The 24,093-nt window shown below is 48.4% G+C and overlaps 1 protein-coding gene across 16 annotated transcripts in view; it reads right to left on the bottom strand.

Annotated features, from left to right (window-relative positions):
• Positions 1 to 24,074, bottom strand: part of prrc2c (proline-rich coiled-coil 2C) — a 34,336-nt gene extending 10,262 nt beyond the window's left edge. For 6 of the 16 annotated variants that reach the window (XM_042057863.1, XM_042057868.1, XM_042057871.1 and 3 more), the window contains exons 1-22: positions 23,665 to 24,073; positions 19,610 to 19,780; positions 18,508 to 18,685; positions 17,689 to 17,960; positions 16,712 to 16,992; positions 15,585 to 15,664; positions 13,984 to 14,108; positions 13,586 to 13,673; positions 13,186 to 13,363; positions 11,112 to 11,781; positions 10,431 to 10,603; positions 9,239 to 9,506; positions 8,848 to 9,064; positions 5,880 to 8,549; positions 4,994 to 5,145; positions 4,351 to 4,505; positions 3,376 to 3,814; positions 3,127 to 3,212; positions 2,768 to 2,991; positions 1,433 to 1,688; positions 854 to 949; positions 123 to 224 (exon numbers count right to left, since the gene is read on the bottom strand). In XM_042057863.1, coding sequence (XP_041913797.1) covers positions 123 to 224; positions 854 to 949; positions 1,433 to 1,688; positions 2,768 to 2,991; positions 3,127 to 3,212; positions 3,376 to 3,814; positions 4,351 to 4,505; positions 4,994 to 5,145; positions 5,880 to 8,549; positions 8,848 to 9,064; positions 9,239 to 9,506; positions 10,431 to 10,603; positions 11,112 to 11,781; positions 13,186 to 13,363; positions 13,586 to 13,673; positions 13,984 to 14,108; positions 15,585 to 15,664; positions 16,712 to 16,992; positions 17,689 to 17,960; positions 18,508 to 18,685; positions 19,610 to 19,724 — 6,825 coding nt within the window. In that variant the 5' untranslated portion in view covers positions 19,725 to 19,780; positions 23,665 to 24,073. Of the gene's footprint in view, positions 1 to 122; positions 225 to 853; positions 950 to 1,432; positions 1,689 to 2,767; positions 2,992 to 3,126; positions 3,213 to 3,375; positions 3,815 to 4,350; positions 4,506 to 4,993; positions 5,146 to 5,879; positions 8,550 to 8,847; positions 9,065 to 9,238; positions 9,507 to 10,430; positions 10,604 to 11,111; positions 11,782 to 13,185; positions 13,364 to 13,585; positions 13,674 to 13,983; positions 14,109 to 15,584; positions 15,665 to 16,711; positions 16,993 to 17,688; positions 17,961 to 18,507; positions 18,686 to 19,609; positions 19,781 to 23,664 lie in introns of all 16 variants that reach the window. The other 10 variants (XM_042057875.1, XM_042057877.1, XM_042057876.1 and 7 more) reach the window with 7 other exon arrangements.
• Between the last annotated feature and the right edge of the window lie 19 nt (positions 24,075 to 24,093).

Below are 24,093 nucleotides of genomic sequence, written 5' to 3'. Positions count from 1 at the left end.
GTCAGAAAGGAGGCAAGTCTGCATCCGGTAACGCTTGGGTATCATATCCAAGAGCACTTGGAAGGATATACCAACAGAAGCAAAAAGAGTGTGAGTGTGAGTGTGTGTGTGTGTGTTCTCACCTTAAGTGTCAGGTCTACAGTAGCGGGAGACACAGTCGTGAGGCTGGAGCTCTGCTGGAGAGCTTCTCTGCGTGGCAGAGGCAGAGAGTGAGGCAGGGCCACCTGGAGGAAGAGGAAGATGATGGATCAGTTTTAACCCTTAAAGGAGTACCGTCACACCGGTGTGACAGGAATGTTGAGAAATGAACATTCTAAAGAATATCTGGGTTCATTGAATTCAACATAGAATTTTAGAACCTTCAATTGTTGCGGAACTTAGAACGTTCAAAAACCTACACCTTTAAGGGTTAATACACACTCACAAACTACAGTTTTAATACACACTCACAAACTACAGTTTTAATACACACTCACAAACTACAGTTTTAACACACACTCACAAACTACAGTTTTAATACACACTCACAAACTACGTTCTCAAACTACAGTTTTAATACAGACTCACAAGCTACACTCTCAAACTACAGTTTTAATATAGACTCACAAGCTACACTCTCAAACTACAGTTTTAATATAGACTCACAAGCTACACTCTCAAACTACAGTTGTAATATACACTCACAAACTACAGTTTTAATACAGACTCTCTCACAATCTACAGCCTAAGAGCAATCATCTTACCTAACTGTACAGTGCAAAAGAAATGTACATACAGTAATGTGACCATAAAATACACCTCAGTGTGCGTGTGTGCATGTGTGTGTGTGTGTCTGAATGTTGGTGCAACTCACATTGGCCACGATGCTCTCCTCCATCTTGCTCCCTGCAGTGGGTACGTTATCAGCCAGAGAGGAGGAGGGGGTGGTGTAGTCCGTCACAGACTCCTGCTGGGGACAGAGAGAGAACACCGATGCAATTACTTACACAAGGCTGTCATCAGATCTATTCACAGCTAACGCATTATTCAGGGTAACATCTAACACCTGAATGACTGAAGGTTTGGGCAATTCATTATTGAGCATTTACTATTGATAAAGCCAGAAATTAACTCCTAATTGAATGCTAGGCAAAGTGCAAAGTCAGTCTATAAGCAAAGTTTTTGTCCATGAACTAACGGCATCGCTGTTTGTGCTTGAAACTTTTAATTTGCTGGATGTCCCCGGCACATTTTCAAGGAAAGCAGACCGCTTGGGTTGAATGGAAACGTATGGAGCTGCATCCACATGGCCGGTGCTTGCTTTCCCCGAAAAAAAAGGAGACGTGGTGCAGAGAATCGACTATACACCAGTTGTGCGAATTGTAGCGAAACGAAGCACAGCTGCCCTTAATACAAGATCAAGAGTGACTCAGGCACTGCCACCGTAGCTCACCTTGGAGCTGCTGGAATATTCCGCAGAGGGTACGGTGATCATGCCCTCGATTTCTCCCCCGAGCTCGGGCACCTTGGCGTCTTTGTTGGGGGAGCTGGAGTCGCGGTCCCTGCTGCCCCCTGGGACGCCCTTATCCAAGCCCTCGCCGTCCGACTGGCGGCCGTCTTTGGCCTTGCGATTTTTGAGCGAGCGCTCCTTGCCGATGGGGCCCGGCTTGTACTCCTTTGGCTCCGGGGGAGCGATTTCTGGGAGCTGCGAGGACAAAAGGAGAGAAAAGAAAAGAAAAGAAAAGCAAAGTACAGGAAAGAGCGGAAGAGTAAAATGGAAGGATATTCGGGTAAATAGGAGGGAGAAAACAGAATGGAGCCAGAACCAGAAAATAGGTTACACACAGACACAAACAAAACAAAAGAAAAAGAAAGAAAAAAACATTATATGTTTATATCAGGGCTTTGAACCGATTTTTTTTTCCAAATCGGTTCGTTCCGAACAGAAACGGAATTATAACGTTTCCGGTTATGTGTTCCACCAATAAATTGACGTTCCCGAACCGGTTAGAACAAAAAAATACTGTTCCCGGAACGGTTAATTTCGTTCCTGTCAGCGGTTTAATGCTATAGAATTATCTTTCTCATCCAGCTTAAACCAAATGTAATAATATTACAACCATTATTAAATAATAATAATTATATTATTATATAATTTACAACAAATTCCAACTGTCGGGGGAAAGGCCATCCAGTAGGCCTACTCATACTGTAACAAGCCATCTGTGCATTAGGCAAACAGAGGTGTTGGCGCCATTTAGCCAAATGTTCGCTAGTCCATCATTAACGTGGAGTCGACAAATATAGCTATTGTTATTGTGTTTGGAATGAGCGTTTTAATTAACGATGGATCGTAATTTACCCCTTATTTAAGATGTGGAGTGGAGACTTTGTAATCCACCGCTCTTTCTCCATACAGTCAGCGAATGTCTGATGTGATGTCACACAGAAAGTGAACCTCAGCCGTCATGGTACCGTGCGCAGGAAAATAATAACTTTTTTTTTTAGGCAACGAAAACTTTGAGGAACGAAATAAAACCGTATTAACCGGTTACCATTATTTTTAAATAAGTGTTCCTGTTCCAGAACATAAAAAATAATAACGTTTCCGGTTTCGTTCCTGTTCCCTGTAAAATACAAAAAGTTCCCGGTTTTCGTTTTCGTTCCTTGAACCGGTTCAAAGCCCTGGTTTTTAATATATTATTAATTTTATGCTTGACAGTCATGTCTACGGTTTAGTGGTGTAGCTGCAGTATAGTGTGCTGAACTACACACACACACACACAGTACTGAATGTCCTGGATTTGGCCCGAGTACCTTCTGAGGCTTGATGGGTCCTGCGCGGGGCTGTTTCTGTCTCTGTTCTTTGGGTTCAGGTAGCTTGTTCTCGGAGCCCTTCTCCAGCAGGGCGGGAACGCCGTCGCTATCCGTGCTGCCGGCTGAAGACGGGGCGCCAAACTGGATGCTGTCCATACCCGGCTCCACTCCAGTGTCCACACTGGGCTTCACCCCCTGAAGGAAAGACCGCAGACACTATGAGCTTTTCCCCACCTCTGACCTATATTTCCATACACGCTACGGTCAATAAATAAGATGTAGGTTGTTTCAGACACTGAAACACACGCTGACGGACAGACGGCTTCTCACCTCAGGAGTGACTGTTCCAGTGAAGGAGGTGAGCGGTTTGTTCCAGGCACTGACAGAGGGAGGCTGGGGAGGACTGATGGGTCCAACTGAAAACACACAAGAGCTTTCTCCATGAGAATGTTTTGCCATTGGCGATGGGTATTAACAAACAAGAGTATTTCCTCTCAACATCTTCATAATCCTCTGTTAAGTCAGGAAATGTCACACACACACACAAACTATTTACCCATGGCATTCAGAGCTACTCACGTTTCTTAACGTCCGAGAGGACGGTGGACCCAGGCGCCTTATTCTCCCAAAGCTCGGTGCCGAGGGTGCTGTGTGTCTGCGTCTTGGCCGTGGGGAAGTCCACGGGTGCGGAGGGCAGCGGCACGGCTCCTTCGTGAGGCTGGGGGGAGCTAGCAGGCTGGGCTGGGGGCTGTAGGCCATGCTGGGACACCGAGATGGCTGGCTGGGGCTGAGGAAGCTGGGGAGCCTGGGGCTGCTGCTGCTGCTGTGGTGGTGGTGGTGGCTGGGGTGTTGAGGGGCCTGCCTGGCTCTGCTGAGAGGCCTGCTGCTGCTGCTGTTGTTGTTGCTGCTGCTGCTGAGGCTGCTGGGATACCTGCTGCTGCTTCTTAGCAAAGCGAGGGGGAAGCTTGGAGCCTCCGCCTCCTCGGCCTTTCTCCCCAGAACCTTTTTTGCTCCAGTTCTGTAACGCAGCAGCAGAGTACTATGGTTAAGCACTTCATGTTTAAGAGATGTTTATCTTTGCAGTAATTTCCATGAGATGGAGGGATGGCGGACGACCCCGCGCTCACATAATAGAAAATAGCACTCTCCATCTATTTCAAAAACTCAACTCAAACGTTCAGCCCCACACTTCTATAACAGACTGCACATGTTTCAATCAAACAGGAAAATCCCAAAGGCAATCGGTGGCTACAAAAACACATTTAAAGGGTAATTCACACCAGGATCGACAATTATAACGATAACTATAACGATAAATGCGTTGTGTTGATGAATTTAATGGCTAAAATTTGATGGATTGTGATTGGCGGTCAGCTTTTTTTATCATTCTTAAAAATCGCTCTGAAAGTGATACCCAACTATATCGTTCTTCATGTCATTATTGTTATAGTTTATGTATGGACGTTGTCATTCATATTAGCTAGAGCAATAACTTTTTACTATAATTTTATCGTTCTTGGTGCGAACGGCACTTCAGAATCAAACATACTCTACCTGTACAGTCTGTTCCTCCTTTTTCCTTCTCTCCTCGTCCTGCAGGCGCTTCTGCTGCTTCCGGGAAACCACCTCCGTGAAACCGTCGTCATTGGCACTGGACTGGGGGTCCTCTAGTGTTGTTACTTCAGGATGGTCGTCGATTATTACCACACCTACAGAACACACACACACGTTTCTCTCTGCACTGTCACAGTATACACTGTAATTTCCCAACTATTAGCCACGGTTTATATATTGATTTTGCTAAATTTCTTCAATATGGGGTTAATACACGGAGGCAGTTAATATGGTATTGGTATTAATATGGCATAAAACACCGTCCTGCAGTTTATACACAATGCGGCTAATACACAGGAAATTACTACATACAAGTCTTGTAGTAGATGGGACTTCATGACACAATCATTATTTCTTACTCTGGATAGTCAAATATACTCAAATATTTACACATATTTCTCTCTGGCCCTTCAGAGATGCACCATTTCTTCAAAAATCTGATCCATTGCCAGTTAAACGTAGTTTACCTCGGGCACTCATATTTATTTATGGCATAGCTACAGCAATAACTATTTGCACACGGCACACACTCATATTTGAACTCAAACACTGGGAACGGCGACACTGGACGGCGGCCACTCACTGGCATAGTTGTTCAGGTCAAACTGGGACAGAGCATCAACCTTCTCCTTGGGTTTCTTGGCGGCATGTTTGGCCTCGTCTTTGCGGCGAGAGGATGACTCCTTTCCGCCCTTCTGACCCGCTCCGGCCTGGCCGGACTCTGGGTTCTGGGCACTGCAAGAAGGAGAACTCGGTCAACAAACAAACACACAAACATAAATAAATCTGAATCTGATGACAGATTTAGGCCAAAGGGATAATGTAACTTGTAATTTGTCCTGACCGGACGCCAGTCTAGACTGTTTATCGACAGAGAAGAGCTCTGAGAAAAGACAAGTGGCAGAGAGGATATTAGATGAACACTGTCAAGCTATTCTTATGAAAGGCCATGATGGAAGAAAATGAGGGGGGGGGGGCACCTGGCTAAAAATACTCTGTGCCGGAGTCTAAATTTAAAGATCCAGAGAAAAAGAATCACATGCAGGCAATTAGTGAAGAAGCAGCTCCTGAGAGCCGAGAGCAGTTCAGATGACTGGCAGAAATACAAAGTCACTGTGGTGGGGACAAGCTGCTTGAGAGAGAGAGAGAGAGAGAGAGAGAGAGAGAGAGAGAGAGAGAGAGAGAGAGAGAGAGAGAGAGAGAGAGAGAGAGAGAGAGAGAGAGAGAGAGAGAGAGAGAGAGAGATAAAGTGCTAGATAGAAAGAGAGTTTGTGGCCACTTTCAGGCAAACAGCACTACAGCCTGAAACAACATCTATCTGAACTGGAAGCCTTGTATATGCCCAATTGCAACAGGTGTAGATAAGATGAGCCGATAAAACTAAATTGCCCCACAGCTCTCCATCGCTAAGGGGTATATAAGCTAACGGCAGTGTAATGGCTATGTAATCAACCGGTCTCTCTACTCACCCTTTCCTTCCAGCTTTGGCGCCAGAGCCTCCTCTCCTCTCGCCCTTGCCACCTGCGTAGCCTCGGCCCGGCTTGGCGCCGCTGTTGCCCCTGCGGTTCTGCCGGTCCACAGGCCGCTGGCTGGAGAAGCTCCGCTTGGCGCTGGCTGCCGCCTCACGTTTGGGGGTGACCCCTCCCTCTGTGGGGCTCCTGCTGTGGGGGGCGGAGCCCTGGTAAACGGGGCCGGAGGCGGCCGGAGCCGCGGCGGAGGATGTCGTCGTCGTCGTGGCGGCGGCGGTGGCCGACGCGGCTTCCAGCGCGCCCTTCCGCTCCTCGCGCTCCCGCCGCTCGTTGAAGTCGCTGCTCTCCGACGCCGTCTCCCACTCCTCGTTGGCCTGGTCCGACGAGTTCTGATTGGACAGGTCGGGGGATTTGCTGCCGGCGGCGGCCACGGTAGTGGCGGCTGCTGCCGCGGCGACGTCAGAGGGCAGCACGGCCTCCGTGCCGGGCAGCTCGGGGGGCGTGGCGGTGGCGGTGGACGTGGCCGGCGTGGCAGAGCTGGTAGCGGAGGTCGGGGGCAGGCTGGGTGGAAGAGCAGCAGCGCCCCCCTCGGGGAGGGTGACGGGGGTGCCAGGGGCTTTGGAGAGCGTCGGGGACATGGTGACCGGCGCGGCGGCCAACGGGGAAACCTCTCCGGCCATGACGGCCGCTTCGCGCTCTTTCAGTCGGCGGAAGCGAGGGGGCTTGTCCTGTCGCGGTGGCCGTGCGGGCCTTGGCCTCCTGGGCCTCTCCCTGCTGCTCTGAGCTCCTTCGCCAAACGCCCTCGGCTTTCCGTCGTATTTGGGTAGGCGCCGATCCGACGGCGGGTTGTCCATGCGCGAGTTGTCCGCGTCCTCTGGACGGAAGGTCTCCATTGGCTTGGAGGGCCACTGGGAGGATTCGCGGACTCCAGGCCGCCTGAGGGGGGCTGGCCTGGGGCCTCCACGCTCCCTGCCGCCCCCTCTCCTGCTGTAAAGTGCTCCTCTGCCTCGACGTGTGGGCTCGCCCTTGGGCAGGAAGCCAGGCTTTGGCCTACCTTCGTCGTCTTTGCTCCCGCCTTTGTCAGGGAGGTGAGCGGAACCGTACGGGCCGCCGGCTTTGGGTCCGGAGCGCGGTTCCCCGGGCAGCTCCCGCCGCAGCGGACGGCTGGGTTTGGCGCTGGGCTCTCGGTCAGAAGCGCCCGTGTCGCTGGCCGACTCGTGGCCCTCGCTCTCCGAGTCCGTGTCCGAGCCCCGCCGGCGGCGACGCTTGGGCAGCACCTCGAAGTCCGAGCTCTCGCTGCGTGTCTCGCTCTCCTCCCGGCAGCGGAGGCCAGCGGCGGCCGTGGCGCTGAGTGGCAGGTCCGAGCGCACGCGCGGCTCCCGGTACGGGTACTCGCCTTTGCTGCGCCCTCGGCTGCTGCGCCCTCGCCCGCCATAGCTGCCCCTGTAGCTCCGCCCGCGAGAGTAGTACTCCCCTCTCCCGCGGCCCCGTAAGCTGGGGTCCATTGGCCAGTCCTTGTCCCGGTCCATGTCCTTCTCCCGATGCGGATCGCGGTCCCTTTCCCGATGCAGATCGCGGTCCCTTTCACGATGCGGATCGCGGTCCCGTTCACGATCGCGGTCCCGATCACGGTCCCGATCCCTCTCCCGTTCATCGCGCCTGTAGGAACGAGGCGGCAGGTTGGACTCTTTCCGGGAGGGGAGTTTGGGTTCGGGGTGCTTGTCGCTGCCAGTTGGTTTGTCCGTTTTGTCATCAGGGATGTTCGCCGTTGCCGCAGGGCCCGCGGACAGCTGCGTGTCTCGGTCTCTGGACTTGGCGGCCCCATTGGCTGCCCCGCCATCCTCGGGCTCAGTGGACGCCGTCTCCCTCTTGGCCTCCCGCTCCACAGAGGGCCTCTGTCCTTCCAGCACGGCCGCGGCTGCAGAGGAGGGGGGCTTGGAGCTGCTGCCGCCGGAGTCTTTCTTGGAGCCGCGGTCTCCCCTCTCGTGGCGCTCCTCCCGCTCCTTCCTCTGCTCGCGCTCCTCCTTCATGTCACGCAGGACGGGCTTCTTGATGGGGCCCGAGCGCCGTAGGGGTCGTTCTCCTCCTCCACCTCCTCCTCCCTCTCTCCTGCCAGAGCCAGAGCTCCGGGAGGGCCAGCGAGTGTCCACCTTCTGTTTCCCAGGCTGAGGCAGTGGGAGTTTGTCTGCTTTGTGCACGCTGCCAACGCCACCGTCCGTCTGAGTGGCGGGAGGCGTGGAGCGGTTGTTGATGCCGGTCGGGCCTGGTCCGAATGGCTCCCTCCTGGGTTTCTCGTCCGGACGCTCGCCGCCGCCCTCAGACAGGTCCAACGTCTTTGTCGCCAGGGTAACGGCCTCGAAGCGCGGCTCGTCTATTTTTAGCGAGTGGCTGGAGCCTTGGGAGAAACTCCTCTGCAGCACGGCCTTGCCGAGGGCGTCCACGTCTTCGCCGCAGGGAAGGCTGGCTTCCTCGGGCTCGAAGGACGAGACCGCGGCCACCCTGTCCGCCTGCAGCAGGCCCGGCACCTCCTCGGGCCCATGGCTGAACGCTGCAGACAGCGGCTCCGACGAGTCCCGGAAGAAGTCACTCTTGCCCCGGGGCTCCAGGGGGCTGTGCTCCTGGGCGTAGACAGAGGAGAGACCCCTGTCCAGCTCCAGACCAGCGTCCAGCCTGCCACGAGGAGAGGGGGAAACAATCAATCAGTCAACCAAACAGACCATGAAACTATGCGCTTACACTGACTAAAACACGTCACATAGAAGGTTACTCTTGATATAAGGTATGCTACCCTCTTACAACCAAAGTACAGTGTACGACAAAGTAAACAAAGTGTAAACAACAGTGTACAACAAAGTAAACAACGTGTAAACAACAGTGTACAACAAAGTAGAACAGAAGTACAGAGTAGTGCAACAAAGTAACATCACTAAGGTCAACAAAAGTGGAACCTTTCGGTCCTCTCCCTCACCTGGGTTCCTTGACGTCATCGCGCCCTTTGGGTGGGGTGGCCGAGGGCAGCGGCTCAGTTTGGGGGTACGAGTCGGAGCCCCACACCACGCGCGGCGGCTCGTTAGGTAGGCCGTGCTCTCGGATGGGACGCGTCAGGTGATCGAAAGAGTCAGAGCCCGACGGGCTGCTGTCCGCTGGGTCTCTACGCACCAGCTGCTTGGGGGGAATCCTGCCTACTGGATGGAACACGCGCCGGACAAACATCACTCAGATGTGCAATTTCACCACTGGTATTCATTTAACATTCCCAAGTAGAGTGCTTTGTTAAACTTATCACTACACTTCAACAGTGATTATAATCTAAACAAGCATCTATTGTGCTGCAACGCCTACAAGGAGCCACTGTTTACCTGGGTGCATGGGGGGCATGTCCATGGGCGGGCGCCCCGACATCATACGGGGGTCCATGTACGACTGCATCATGAGCCAGCGCGGGTCGAAGCCCATGGAGGGCATGTGCTGAGGGTGCTGGGGGTGCGGGCCCAGGGGCTGGTACAGGGAGCGGTGCTGAGGAGCGGGCACCCCGGTGCCAGAAGGGGACACTGGGCCACCACCGCTGCTGCTACCACCACCACCACTCTGCTGCTGCTGCTGCCACTGCTGCTGCTTGAGCTGCTCCTGCAGATGTGAATGCGTTACAGACTTGCCTGTGTGCTTGCTTTGTGATGTGCTGTTGAGTGTTAGAGACTTGCCTGTGTGTGCTTGCTTTGTGATGTGCTGTTGAGTGTTAGAGACTTGCCTGTGTGTGCTTGCTTTGTGATGTGCTGTTGAGTGTTAGAGACTTGCCTGTGTGTGCTTGCTTTGTGATGTGCTGTTGAGTGTTAGAGACTTGCCTGTGTGCTTGCTTTGTGATGTGCTGTTGAGCGTTAGAGACTTGCCTGTGTGCTTGCTTTGTGATGTGCTGTTGAGCGTTAGAGACTTGCCTGTGTGCTTGCTTTGTGATGTGCTGTTGAGCGTTAGAGACTTGCCTGTGTGCTTGCTTTGTGATGTGCTGTTGAGCGTTAGAGACTTGCCTGTGTGCTTGCTTTGTGATGTGCTGTTGAGTGTTAGAGACTTGCCTGTGTGCTTGTTTTGTGCTGTCGCTATTTCACAGTGATTTAAATACACTAGTCAGGGATATTCGGCTTCCGGGTGAAATTTCAGGATGAACCTGAACTCCACTATAACCTTTACAGGTGAACTTAATGTGACCTTCTCTAAATTTTTGAATGCGCATGTCCAACAACAGTTCAATGTTTCAGTACTTTCTGTACTGAAACACTAATTTCACCCGAAAGCCAGATATCCCTTACTTTTTGTGAGTAGTGTATATATCCAATGACACATTTTTTTTATTTTTTTTGTTTTTTTTGACACATTGAATTGATTGTTGAACATAATTTTGATGTTTTTGATTAACATAATTGAATGTTTTAGATTGTGGTCAACAAGATACTTTGATATGGGTGAAAAATAAATGTATGAAATATATACACATTAAAAACAACTTCTAGTCACATAAATGGTGTTAGCTAGAGTCCCATCACAGGTGTGTGGCATTACCTGCTGTCTGAGGAAGCGAGGCGGTAGGGACTTCTGGAACTGTTTGGAGTAGCCCGAGTTGACCGCGGGGCGGATGGCTGCACCACCCTCCCCTTCCGCCTCCGTAGGCTGCAGAGGGGGGTCCTCACTGCTGGAGGGGTCGAGCCGGGACAAGGAGAGCTGAGGGTCCTCTACTGCACGCATTCCACATGCGCGCACACACACACACACACGCACACACACAGACAGACGCACACACACAGACAGACGCACACACACAGACAGTCGCACACACACAGACGCACACACCTTTACTTCAGTCCTAATAATGCATATTATTTAAATGTAAATTTCTCCAAAGAGCCACAAATTAATGCAATCATTCTAACTGAAGCAGCTGGAAGTGGTTCCTTCCATTACATTCCGTTAGAGTGCTCAGCACTGGGTCTCAGCTGTGATATTTCTTAACAGGCAATAAGATTTACTCGGTGATCCACATGAACATGAAACCGACCCAAGCATCCACTGCCATCCATCTGTGTGTCTCTGTGTGTGTGTGTGTGTGTGTCTTTACCACTGACATCCGTCTGTGTGTGTCTGTGTGTGTGTGTGTGTGTGTGTGTGTCTTTACCACTGACATCCGTCTGTGTGTGTATGTCTCTCTCTCTCTCTCTCTCTGTGTGTGTGAGAGTGTGTGTGTACCTCTACACTCGTCCGAGCTGAAGTAATCTCTCATGGGCTGTCTGTCGGGCTGCAGCTGGGGCTCGTCTCCGGCTCCGCTGTGGTCCTGCTCCGCTGGGGTCCTTTGGACCGCGTGGGCCGCGTGGGCCGGCGGGGTAGGCTGCCGCGGGGGAAGATGCGCCGCTGCGATGAGCTCCTCCTCCTCCTCCGGCACGCTGGACTTGGGCCTCTCGTGGGCTGGCGACGGGACTGGAGGATGAGGAGGGCCCTGCGCCGCTGCTGCAGGCTGCTGCTGCTGTTGCTGCTGCTGCTGGAGGGGGGGCTGGGGGGTGGGGGTGTCCGTCCGGGGGCCCGCCGAGTCATCATGGCCGTCGCTGACCCCGGGGGTTGTGGCGGAAGCGCCGTGTTTGGGCTCCGAGGGGGTCGCGGTGGCGGTGGCGGTGGGACTGGAGGCAGGCGCGGGTCGGAGCTTCTCGTTGAGCCGCTTGAGCTTCTCGGCGCAGGCGGCCAGCCGCTGCTCCTCCATGCGCCGCTCCTCCTCCTCGCGCCGACGCCGCGCGCGCTCCACCGCCTCAGACAGATCCGTCTGCTTCTTGCGCTTCTGACGCCACGCCTCAGAGTCCTCCTCCCCCGCAGGTGGCTTCACCGCTCTGGGGCCGCTGCCGCCAACCGGCCGGCCCGCTGGCTGACCCTGACAAAACACGGAGACGAGACCACGGGTGAATTTACACACACCTAATAGAGTTCCGAAGCCATGACGTAGCGTTGCCAAGGCAGCAATTTCACTGGATCTAAACAAATCAATCTAACCATTGAAATCGCCATAGCGGTGGCTTTCTTAATCTATTTCAATAATTTTACAACGTTTCTAAGACGTTAGTATATTTTTTGACACTGTAGGAATCACATACTACAACATATATTCATTCATACCAACACGATCAAATTCGTGACTACAGAGTTTTATTTTAGCATGGGTTTCCTCCGTAAAAGAGACCTGCATGTAACTTCACAGCATGCGGTTAAAATCCTTAAATTCACGGACGTGTTTTGGCTTTATTTTTTTGGCAAAAAACGTCGCTCTTAACAGCCGCCAGTCTTTGAGAAGACTGGAAATATCCACTGGAATTTTGTTTCTTTCTATTACACCTGCGAGGGAATCCGTGTTATGTGGCTAAGCTGCTGCCTAGCAGGTAAAACACGTTTAAATGGATATATTTATTTTTATTAGCTAGAAATGATGCCACATGTCTACATTCAATGCTATTTATGCCACTTCGAAAGTTTGTTTAGATCCAGTGATTCTGCCGTCATGGAAACGCTACGTCACACTTCGGGACTCTATTGTGCTTCAATATAGCTCTATTAAAATAAATGTAATGACTCTTAAAGGTGCTCTACGCGATGCTGGGTAACGTCACTTCTGTTGACTTTCAAATAAAACAGAGAGCTGGCTCGCTACTTCCTCCCCCTCCCTCCCGTGCTGCTCCTGTGCAAGTGAAACTCTTAAACGCGCATCTTGTCAATGATTTGCTGGAACAGTTTGTTATGTTTTTATGGGCTAGGTTTGCCCAGGTTGTTTTTGTTGCCGTTTTTTGAGCCGTCCACAGAGATCGCGTTTTTTTTACAGTGTATTCAGGACACAGACAGCTAGCGGTTGGTTAGGTGATGTTTGCAGTAAGTGACATAACATGTTTTAGCCTAAAAAACGTGTGGCATCGCTTAGAGCACAATGATATACTGTATAAATATGCTGAACAACCAAATAAAGCTATTCATCTTTTATTCCACTTCTGTGTACTTCAATACACCTAAACTTTAATATTGTGGCAAGACATAGCTATGCTGAACAACCAAATAAAGCTATTCCTGATGGGCAAGCATGTCTCGACATACTGGCCATGTTTCAAATAAGGCTACACGACTGGTTTGGGAAACTGCTCTGTGAAGGTGTCGGTTTCAGTTCCCATATCCAAAACAAAAAACAACCAGAAACTGAACGTCAATTGAAGAAGCATGGTGAGAAAGAAATCCCGATCCTTTAAATTTGGCATTTGTACTAAATAGCACACGCATGCATATCATTAGTCATCACCTGGAAGTCTCGCTGTGCTGCCTTGTATTGGGCCATGCTGCCTGGTGAGGGAGCTCTGCCGTCGCCGCCGTCTACCCATGAGCCTTTGCTGCCGCCCCGGTCCTCGCCTCCATCCTTCCAGCCCTCCTGTCCGTCTGCAGCCCGTGCTCGCATGCGTTCCATCTTACCCATCCAATCCCTGCGCAGATGTGGAGAAAAAAAAAAAGAAGAAGAAAAAAAGAAAATCTCTGTGTGATTATTCAAGATGCAACCACAAGGATTTCTATAAACAACACTAAGCAGCGACTACCTTGACAACCCTTCACAGGATATTAACTACACAAACAAAAACATTCACAACAGAGAGAGAGAGAGAGAGAGAGAGAGAGAGAGAGAGAGAGAGAATCTCTAATGAGCTCACCAATTCTCCCCTTTCTCCTTGGCTGCTTGGTTTTCCTCATCGTCGCTGAAGTTGAGTTTTTCTGAGTAATCCACCTCCATCTGGGCTCCTGGAGACCAGACAAAAACAGGGCGCGCAGTCAGACACAACATTTTATCTCGCCGTGCTAATTACTGCTCTGGGCTCTAATGGTGCATTTTAAGGCTACTCTTGATTTATTTTATTTTACTGCAGCCTGGCTACTTTTCCCTCAAATTTCATCTGGACACCTCTGCTGCGTCAACTCATTAGAACAACACACACACACACACAAAAATACACCCGTCTTTCGTCTTATTTCCCCTGGGCGTGTTGGACGAGCTGTGTGATGTCTGCTGCTAGCTCAGCTGGTGAGAACAGAGCTGTTCGTCGCCGCTCACCTGCCCAGCCTTCGTCGGCTTCCGTGTCCAGGTTGTCCAGCTCCTTCAGGTCTGTGGCACTGATGATGGAGGGCCGGTCAGGGTCCTGCTGCCATGACTGTGGCCTTGGGCCTGGTCTGGGGCCCCTGGGATAGATTCAGGAAGGGGAAGGGGAAGAGAGAGGGGAGGGGAGACAAGAGCGAGAAAGAAAAGGCGAGAAGAGATGTCAGCCGTCAGATGTACAACATATAGATATGTCCTCCGACCATATAAAACAGCATGTTAATTATTAATATGCATGTATATTAGGGGTGGCATGGTTCACAAAACCCACGGTTCCGTTCGTATCACGGTTTTCGGTTCTGTACGGGTTTTGTTGTTATTTTTTCTTTTAATCTTTAACACTTCAGAAATATCATACTTCAGCATATGATATATAGCTTAATTATCCACCATTTAGGCTACAATATTAAAATAGTTATATCATGTAATCATGCACAAAATGAAAGAATTTGACTTGAATTTAAGCACATCATTGAGACCATCTCTGAGGAAAGGTGAGAATTTGATACAGCAAGAGTGAAGATATTGATGATTTCAACATGCTTTTAATTTATTTGTCAAAAAAGTAGAATGTGTTATTGCCATCTACAGGAACTTTTGTGCCTTTTTAGCAGCAAGTGAACTTCAGAAAGAATATATTTAAGCTCACGATCTTCAGACCGGCCCAAAACGCTAATGGCCCACCAGGAATCCACCCGAAGCTCCCGATAAGCCCCTCCGGGCCTGCACTAGCATAATGAATGTGTGCTAGCATAATGAATGCACAATGCTTGCACACAGTCACAGTTCTATCTACCGTTTTCTTTCCTCTGTCATAAAGTAAAACTGAACACAAAATGTTCCCACACACCAGACTTATGAGACACTGGCGCAACTCCGGGCTGCCTTCATTATCTCTCCCACTTTCCATTTCTACACGTGACCCACAGCACTTCACACCTCCGCTTTCACACGAAAGGAAAAAAAAAAAAATAACTGTCTGAGGTCGCATACGGGCATGACCGTCAACACCCTACGATGCACACATGGCCCGAACCGAGAACCGAACGGTTCGGATTCTTTTCATGAACCGTGCCACTCCTAATGTATATGGTCTATTCAATCAGAGTTGAAAATGCTCCAAAAGATCCTTTTCTTTTGAATAACCAGTGAAGGCTGCCAGGACAAAACGTCAGGCTCAAAAAAGCTCAGAATCTAAACAAGTGCAAGGCTAATTCTGGTGCACAGCAACCTTATCTGTATTGCACTGCAGAGGTCAATGATCAAGGATGAGCACAGAGCTCTGGCATTTTTAAAAGTGGGTCAAGGTTGCTGTAAAGGTGTAAACAACAACAGGATACATTTACACATTTACATAAATGATATACACACTAACAATCAGTATGGATTTTGAGTATATCTGCAAGAGGAGACCATCACCAACCAAATATCCCATCAGAATTACACTTTGTACATTCTACATATAGAAATATGTAGGATATATTAATAACTAACTTACACAATGATAAGAAACAACAAAGAAAGAAGGGGGGGGGGGGGGCACTGCAAAGAATACTCACTTTGATCCATCTTGCGGCACAGGGTATCTGAAGTTTGTTTGCACAGGTGCAAAAGGCATTTGAGGGTAGGCATGAAACATCTGCACAAAAGGGAAAAAAAAGCAATGAGATGGAGCTCATTTCCAACCTAAATGCAACCACAACAAAGTAATCACTCAGCTATGGTGGAAATAATTCCCTAAAGGGCCATTCACACTAGGAACGATAACTATCCAGTTGTTAAGTGCGACGTCACGGGCCCAACAGCTTTTTCATCCGAAAAGATGTTTACTAGCACAGCCAGGTTTACAGGTTTCCACAACCTGTAAACGTCGTCCACATCACCTCTGTTTTAGTAAGGGTCAACAAATTGCATAAATCAATAAGAGTAATAAGTGTAGCTATGTAGCCGGATGATATAATCAAAATCCAGGCCTCTGCGGATAGACGGATTTTGTTAGGTTTGTCAGTAGTTGAACGACAATTTTCTTATCGGCTACTCTGAATAGCGGAAAAAAAGTTTATTTTACAGTCTATGGGGAAAGACAAGCGGCTCTGGGAGGAGATGGACCAGGTACAAGTATTGTCAGCACATTATTCCATCCCGACTTATGAGAATTGCGTTAATTTTTCACATAGATCTGTTCCTCGAGGTCACTGAGTACTGTCGGTATGATACAAAGTAGTAGCTACAGTGTCTGGGGCCATGTTTTTAATGATGCCCCCATCATTAAAACCTTTTTTTTTTCATATTGAAAGTACTCAGTGACTTAAACAGCCGGATAAAGGTAACTAACTATAAAGATATTAGTGCCATTACTGTTATAGTTCATGTTTGGATGGAGTCATTCATATTAGCTAGACCAATACTTTTTTTGCAGTTATGGTTACAGTAAGTAACTTTTATTTATATAACGCATTTATCTATGCACAGAGTGCAACCCAAAGCGCTCCACACGCAAGAGCACAGAACACAAAAGATGCCAGACGGAGACACCCGTAACCGTGACACCTAGACATACAACAAACAAAATGAACAAATAATAAAATAAATAAATAAGAAATAATAATAAAAGAAAATAGCTATTGTTCTCGCTGCTAACGGCCTGTTAAATTCCTTCTGCATCTTAATGAATTGTGGCACTTACATATGGGGGCATCATTCCCCGGAACTGGGCATGAAACTGTGGGGGGACGCCACCCGGAGGCTGCTGCCCCCCATTGAGTTTGTGCTGGGGGGCCGGGGCGGGCAACCTGTCCCACTTTCTGCCCTCGGCCGGGGCCGGTTTGCTCGTTTCGTCCGAGTCGACGGTGGGGGATGGGGTGGTGCGAGCCACCCCACCTTCCTCAGGAGGCTTGCTTTCCATCTCCGAGGGGCTGGAAGCCGAGTTCAGATTCCTGCCCCCACCCTCTCGCCAGCTGCCAACATCTGCACCAACAAGAGAGAAAGTTTCTTACGCTTTAGTCCAAAGCAACGCGCATTAATAAAAAAATAAACATCATTGTCATTAAAAATACAGTTTGAAGTAGTCATTAGGGACGTGTTCAGATTGGTGAATAACCAGTTAACCATTCCAAAATATTCTACATTAATATTCATATTCAGCTATTATAATATTCATATTCAGCCATTTTAATGCACAGAATCATGGCAGAAGTTGCACAATCACGGCATAACATAGCAAAACAGTTACGATATGCCACCATGGTAGAGGTTCTGCTACCCAGGCACTGTGAAACACTGTTTATATCCCTAATCCCAACACTGCACTTAATATTTTTAATTATTCCTGTGCACCCCATTCATAGTCATAGAACATACATAACATAAAAAAACATAACATAAAAAACACCAATAATACTAAAATGTCTTGTGTAAAGATGGTTTAGTTGAAACAAAGTTATCAGGAATTGACTAGAGACTAATTACTCAGACGCGTGAACACATGGACCACAAACACAGACTAATTAGCACTGATGATGACATGTTTGTTATGCTGCAATTACTCAGCAACACACAAAAAATAATAATAAAAAAAAATCAGAGACGAGATTTTGCAAAACACGATTCAGACAGATCAATACGGCTGGCCTAAATAAAAAGGTGTATGGGTACGTGTCATACTCTGAGGTCTGAGGCTGGGGCCGGGCCCGTAGGGTTCCTCATTCTGGTCGCCTGCCTTCTCGGCTTCTCCGGCTGCCTGGAGAGTGGGGAACTCGTGGTGGAACTGGCTGCTGACGCGCGGCGCGCCGTCCACCTGGCCTGGCTGCGGCGGCGCCTGCTGCGGCTGCTGCTGCGGCGGCTTGTTGTTGGCCCACGAGCGGCTGGTGCCCAGGGTGAGCTCCGGGGCCGGGGTGATCGGAGGCTTGGGCTGAGGGGGCGGGGTTTCTTGTTGTCTGTTATACACAATTCAAGTCAAGTCAAGTCAAGTGAAGGTATTTCTCTAGCACATTTAAAAAGCAGCAGCATTGCACCAGAGTGCTTTACAAAAAATAAAAAAATAAGAAATGATTAATAGGCTAAATAAAGAGAACACCAGAACACCACACGTAAAATCTCAAAGATAATAAATGCCCCTTGTATTAATGTTAATGAACATAAAAACAACAGAGTAAAAATAACAGAGGGGAAAAAAAAGAAAATTACACAGGGTACACAGGGGGTGGGCGGATGGGGGCGGATGGGGGGGGGGGGGCAGATGCAAATGAGAGAGAGCACATAGCATTGTTTACAAAAAGGCTACAAGAAACGATCAGGGTAAACTTCAAAACCTGGATTAGCCTTAACAATAGACTTTCATTAATGCTCCTGAGACCACACACACATACAAGCAGATCTGAGGGGCCCATCTGAGTTGCTGATTAGTACAGTACAGCTCACACGGGGTCAGTGAGGCCAAACAGCGTGTGAGCGTGTGTGTGTGTGTGTGTGTGTCCATCTCACCGTTCGTCTCCGGGTTGGTCCTGACGCGAGGCCCAGCCGCTGCCGTCCTTGGGTACGATGTTGACGTTGGGGTCGTTGCCTTTGTTCTCCGCCTTTAGGCTGGGCAGGTTAGCCGGAGGGGGCATGCGCCGACTGACCGCAACTTTGCCCAAACTCTGGAGTCCATGTCTGGCAGCCACTGCGCACCAGCACGAACGAGAGGAGGAAAAGAAGAAAAGAAAGAAAAAGAAGAAAAGAAAGAAAAAGAAAAATGAGGGCAGACACAGAACGAGACTCCAAACTGAGGGATTGGACACTTTAATGACCAGTTCAAATGGTATATCCACAAATGCTTTAAGGCCAGTCAACCACAGTGAATCATAGGCAAATATTATCCCACTTCAATAAATCCCTCTTCTCATTAGCTTCTCCCCCATGACACACATCAGTAAAAGGCTTGGGCTCGAGGAGCAGCAGAAATGCAAAGAACTGACTCAGTGGACAAAGACTGCTTAGTAAAGCTGGCAATGGCCAGACAGAAAAGCTGTTTATTCATGAATGGAAGTGGGGGGGGTGGGGGGTAGTCACTTGCATTCCCATCTGATGACTGTGTTCGACCGTTAAGGTATGTGTGGTGTTTTGGGCTTGAAGATTGCTTTATTTGCTCTTTAGCGGCTTATAATATACATCAGTGTTACTCAAACTTTTTCAGACGAAGGACCACTTAACCAATAAAAAAGAAGCGCACGGACCACCTAGCTAAAAAAAAAAAAGATCAGACCTACTTCAATAGTATATTAGTCTACACAATAGGCCTACTCACTGAACCACCTTGCTTATTGTCTTTGCACTTTGCTTATTGTGTCAGAGGAGTCATATTTAAACTGGCATATCTTACATAGACAGTGTTGCAGAACTGTTTGGATTTAGCCTGCATACAAGTTGGTTCAATATTGCAAACAACTCATCTATATTATATTTTACCACGTCTGCTCGCGGACCACTTGGGATATCTTGTGGACCACCAGTGGTCCCCGGACCACACTTTGAGAAACACTGATATACATAATATACATTATTGCTGTTAAAAAGGACAGTACGCAGCATGTGTTGCAATACTCACCTGCGGTTTTCTGGGTCTCCAGAGATTTGCCTTTGTATGTGTTGAAGAGGCTAAGGGTTGCATACTTGGTCTTGCCATCCTTTGCCTTGGTGCTTGGCCCTGACTTCTCGGACATTTCGCTGGAAACTCATTGAGTCTGGTCCTCCGGCCTCACCCCTCAGAACCAGCCTCCTAGGAGACGGGGGGGGGGGGGGGGGGGAAAGAGGGAGAGGGAGAGAGAGATAGATAGAGAGAGAGCGAGAGAGAGATAGAGAGGGGGGAGAGATAGAGATAGAGAGAGAGAGGGGGGGGAGAGAGAGAGAGAGAGAGAGGGAGAGAGAGAGAGGGGGGGGGGGAGAGAGAGAGAGAGCAAAACAGGGATGAGAAATTGCAAATGAAAGGGTATTCCAAAAGAAAAAAAGGATGCAGTTCACTCTTGTATTTCAAAGGCATCTAATTTCCTTTGCTTACCAAAAGACTGCACTGACAATGAGCAATACTAACGCACTAACTAACATGCAACACTAATGCATGAAATGCAATACCAATGCACTAATATGCAACACTAATGCAACCAAGGAATGTTGTTGTAGATCACTTTCACCAACCTGGACAAGAGTCCTCAATAATTCCATGGACAAACCAATTTAACCAGACAAGTTTCAGTCGGGCCACCATTTCTTGCCCAAAAGAGAGACATCAGTTCCAAATACTTTTTTGCAATACCTTTAGCACTCTAAAAGCTTCAGTAGCATCTGGTAAAGTATGATGCAACAGAGAGAGCCCCTTGATCAGCCAACCATGATATATGGAAGAGGGGTGTGTGTGTGTGTGTGTGTGTGTGTAAACATGCTAAACATGTTTATCTACAATTCTGTGGTTTCTCAGATGAGTGGCCAGAGAAGCCTCCTACCGCTTTAAATTACAACGCCTCAAATCGATAGAGCATGTCGCGTTGCTATGCCAACAGTCTGTAAGTGTGGTGGATTGACAGCATTTGGGGCTGAAGTCTCCAGCGTGCCACATGGGGGCAATTCATAATTGATGAAGCACGGCCAAGCCCAGAGAGAAGGCTGAGCCACCACGACTCAACACGCATGGCTGACAGGACAGCCGGCGACTACTACAACAACAACAACAAAAAAAATCACTTCACACTTCCACTTGCTCACTGACATCCTAAAGAACCAATCTGAGACTCTTTTTTGTTCCCAACACATTTAAAATGCATAAATATTCTATATAAATACCCTTACTGGACCATATTCTGGCACTCTCTAACCCCTTGTGTGCACCGCCATAGTATGATAACTGCATATTAGATCAGCTTCCTTTTATCAATATAGACCAAAGCCTCAACATGTATAATTACAAGGAAACACAAACACACAGCTCTCTTAAATGCCGTACCAGGCAAGTCCTTGTGCGCAGACTGTGCCAAGTGGTTCTGCATTATGTGGTAAAAGGGGAATTGATAAGAAGGCCAAACTTGAGAATGAGCAGACCTCATTTCCTCAACAACCACAATACAAACAGACAGTCAGTCAGACACACACACACACACACAGCAAGAGGAAATAGCAGGATCCTTTGTGGGGCCAAAGGTCACCCAAGGACATGTGCATTTCGGTGACGACTGGAAGACGAGTGAAGGGTGGCACTCTGAATCGTGAGCCACGTCCTGCAACACCAACATCTCTCTCCAGTCATGTGACTACTCGGGCTCCATTCTGTTCACCCACCATACCGACTGTGGGAGTCAGTTGAGTCACAGCTATAGACCCTTTCAAGAGAGTTCCATTATCAGCATCATAGTTGGCCCCACAAGGCTTCCGTTTTAACATTCCATATGTTATCTTAATGCAGAGGAAGTAGATTGGGAACCAAATAGAATGTTCAAGCATTGTTTTTGTTTTTATTGTTGAAAGGGTCTATAGGATTACTTATTTCCATCCAGAGCACGACAGAAAACCAGCGACTGATCAGTGCTCCAGACTGAGAACGAAAGGGGGGGGGGGGGGGGGGGTGCAACTTCACTGGTGATTTCTGAATGGAGATAAATTTAGCTTTGGCTTGGCTTTGGGCAGGCTCAACTAAAATGTTACATTGGGGGAGGTTCCAAGAGATGCTTCCAAGGCAGTAACACATAATGGTTTTAGAGTGATTGTTCCATTCAAAACCACACCGCTGGCCATGTTGCTCAGCATAGAAAGAATGTCTACTTTCACCAAATCAAACCTTAGCGTCTTGTTAGCACAGCCTAGCTCTTGCTAGGTCCAATATAAAATGAGTTGTTATCAAGACATCTTCTGTGATCTCATAGATGAAACACTCAGGGGACCAGAGCAGCCATCACAGGTCCCAGCCATCTGCCTCCCATATGATAACAGCCAATGAGAGAAGAGACCACCATACCCTAAAATCTCAGGCCTGGCAACTGGCCCTACTGAACTACTATTCGCTTAAGATTCTTGAATAAATCAATACCATAACTGGATTGGGGCTAGTGGGGGTTTGGCATTCACAGTTCATCAGTAAAACTAGGAACAGATGATGTTAATGATCGGCTTCTGAAAGGATCCATCCAATTCACCCCCCCCCCCCCCCCCAAAGTTCTGATGAGAATCTATCGTTGCCATAAATGTTCCCATCAGAGTTAACCAACACATCCGCCTACGTGAACATGAGAGGCAAGCGAGGTGACGTACGTGAAGTAACGACATAGTGAAGTAACGTTCCCACCTTAATCTCCAGGACAAAATGTTATATTAGACTTTTCTGCTTTATACCGATCTTCCTTGTACATAGATCACACCAACTATATTGACGCATCCTGCGGCGTTCACAATGTATTTGTCTACAAAAGGGGCCACCAGGAACTTACAAAACCAGATTATAATTTAACATCGATCCAGTGGTGTATAGCCATAGCTGACCGGTGGATAACGCTTCCATGATCTATGATCCTTAAGGCAGTAACGTTATCATCACCAACAGAACAAGGGGAAACAAAATATATCATGATAGACTGGAAGACGTACATAATATGGTGATGTGATTGTTATCCAAGCCAGCCAATCTAACCCTTACTAAAATACTTGTTCATCCCTCCATCGACTAGCCCAGTATTTTCAGAGTTGAATATCTGACAAATACAAATGAACTTTACCCATGTTTTATAACACTCCAGTGAGAAACAGCAACCCTTGCAACATTAAAGCTAGTTCTACCACTATTGTTGCGACAATATTGGCTACTTACATGGTAGGCTAAAACAAAACTGAACGTACCTACTACCTACCTATAAAGCTTATTGTCTGCATGTATGAAATGATTCTAAACAAAACCATAACGTTAACTTACTTGCGCTTGGCATTAGTGCAAAGACATCTCAATAATGATGTCCAGACTAATGAGCTAACTATGGTTATTAGCTAACAAACTCGCTAGCTCAGTGTGTCACAGCGCCCCTGTTTGGATCCATCACCGTTAAGACCATCTCTTTCGAACGTCTGATATTACCAGGCTTAACTTCTGCGAACAAATATTTAATTAACCCATGTTGTTCTTTGAAGTGATCTGTGTGGTTTGTTCATGTAATAGTTTCAGTAAGCATAGAGAGAAGGAGGGTGGGTCGCAGCGGCCCGGTGTACTGAGGTGGCCTCCGAACCCCATTTTAGTAGCTACTTGGCTAATGTTAGCCAAGTCAAGTTTCCTCCATGGCTACTAGTCTGGTCATTCTGAACAACAGACTACTGGGCAACTTCCCAGGATTGATACCCCCTATTCAAAAACACATATCTACATTAGTACAACATCGTATCTGACCGATGGTTTGATGACTACACGAATTCATTCACTTTCGTTTCACGTGAATGTTACCTCGCTAGTTTCCACTGAGAACATCTTGCCATCACCACATATTCCTGACGGCCAAATTCTTGGCGGTGTTAGCGACGCTAGCATGGCTGGCTAACATGTTAGCGCGCTGGCTTTGGTTAGTTAGTGTCCACCACTACACACAGGTTTAATCTTTTGAGGCCTGAAAAATATTTTAGTTTCGTTAATGGACATACCTGTCTCCGCCGGTCCCTTCACTGACTTATGGTTTTCGTTTAGCCTGCGCAAGAGGCTGTGTTCGACCAGCTTTGCTTTCCGTGTGTGTGTGCAGCCGGTGAATTACAAAAGCTTGCTACACTGGCTAGCTAGCTAACTAACTAACTAGCCAGTTAAAGTGCTAGCAACCTAAACGCTCTTGACTTGCAAGGGCCACGCTGATTTATTGTGCCCGTTCAGTGGCTCTTCTTTATCTAGCGTATCGTTTCGAATTTGGACGATACTGAGCAGCTCGCATGTATTCGTCCAGTTTGTCAGTGTATTTTTTTGTTCCCGTTGTCTCGTGTGAGACAGGTCTGCTCCAGTTAAGAGGCCCCGCTCGCGCCGAGGCCTGTCGCACAATCAAAGATGGCAGACTGCCAATCCACGGGAATCGGCGTCATCGCGTA

This window comes from Alosa sapidissima, chromosome 12 (genome assembly GCF_018492685.1).
Source record: "Alosa sapidissima isolate fAloSap1 chromosome 12, fAloSap1.pri, whole genome shotgun sequence".
Taxonomy (NCBI): domain Eukaryota; kingdom Metazoa; phylum Chordata; class Actinopteri; order Clupeiformes; family Clupeidae; genus Alosa; species Alosa sapidissima.
The sequence above is the reverse complement of the archived record's forward strand: the minus strand, read 5'-3'. Positions and strand labels throughout refer to the sequence as shown.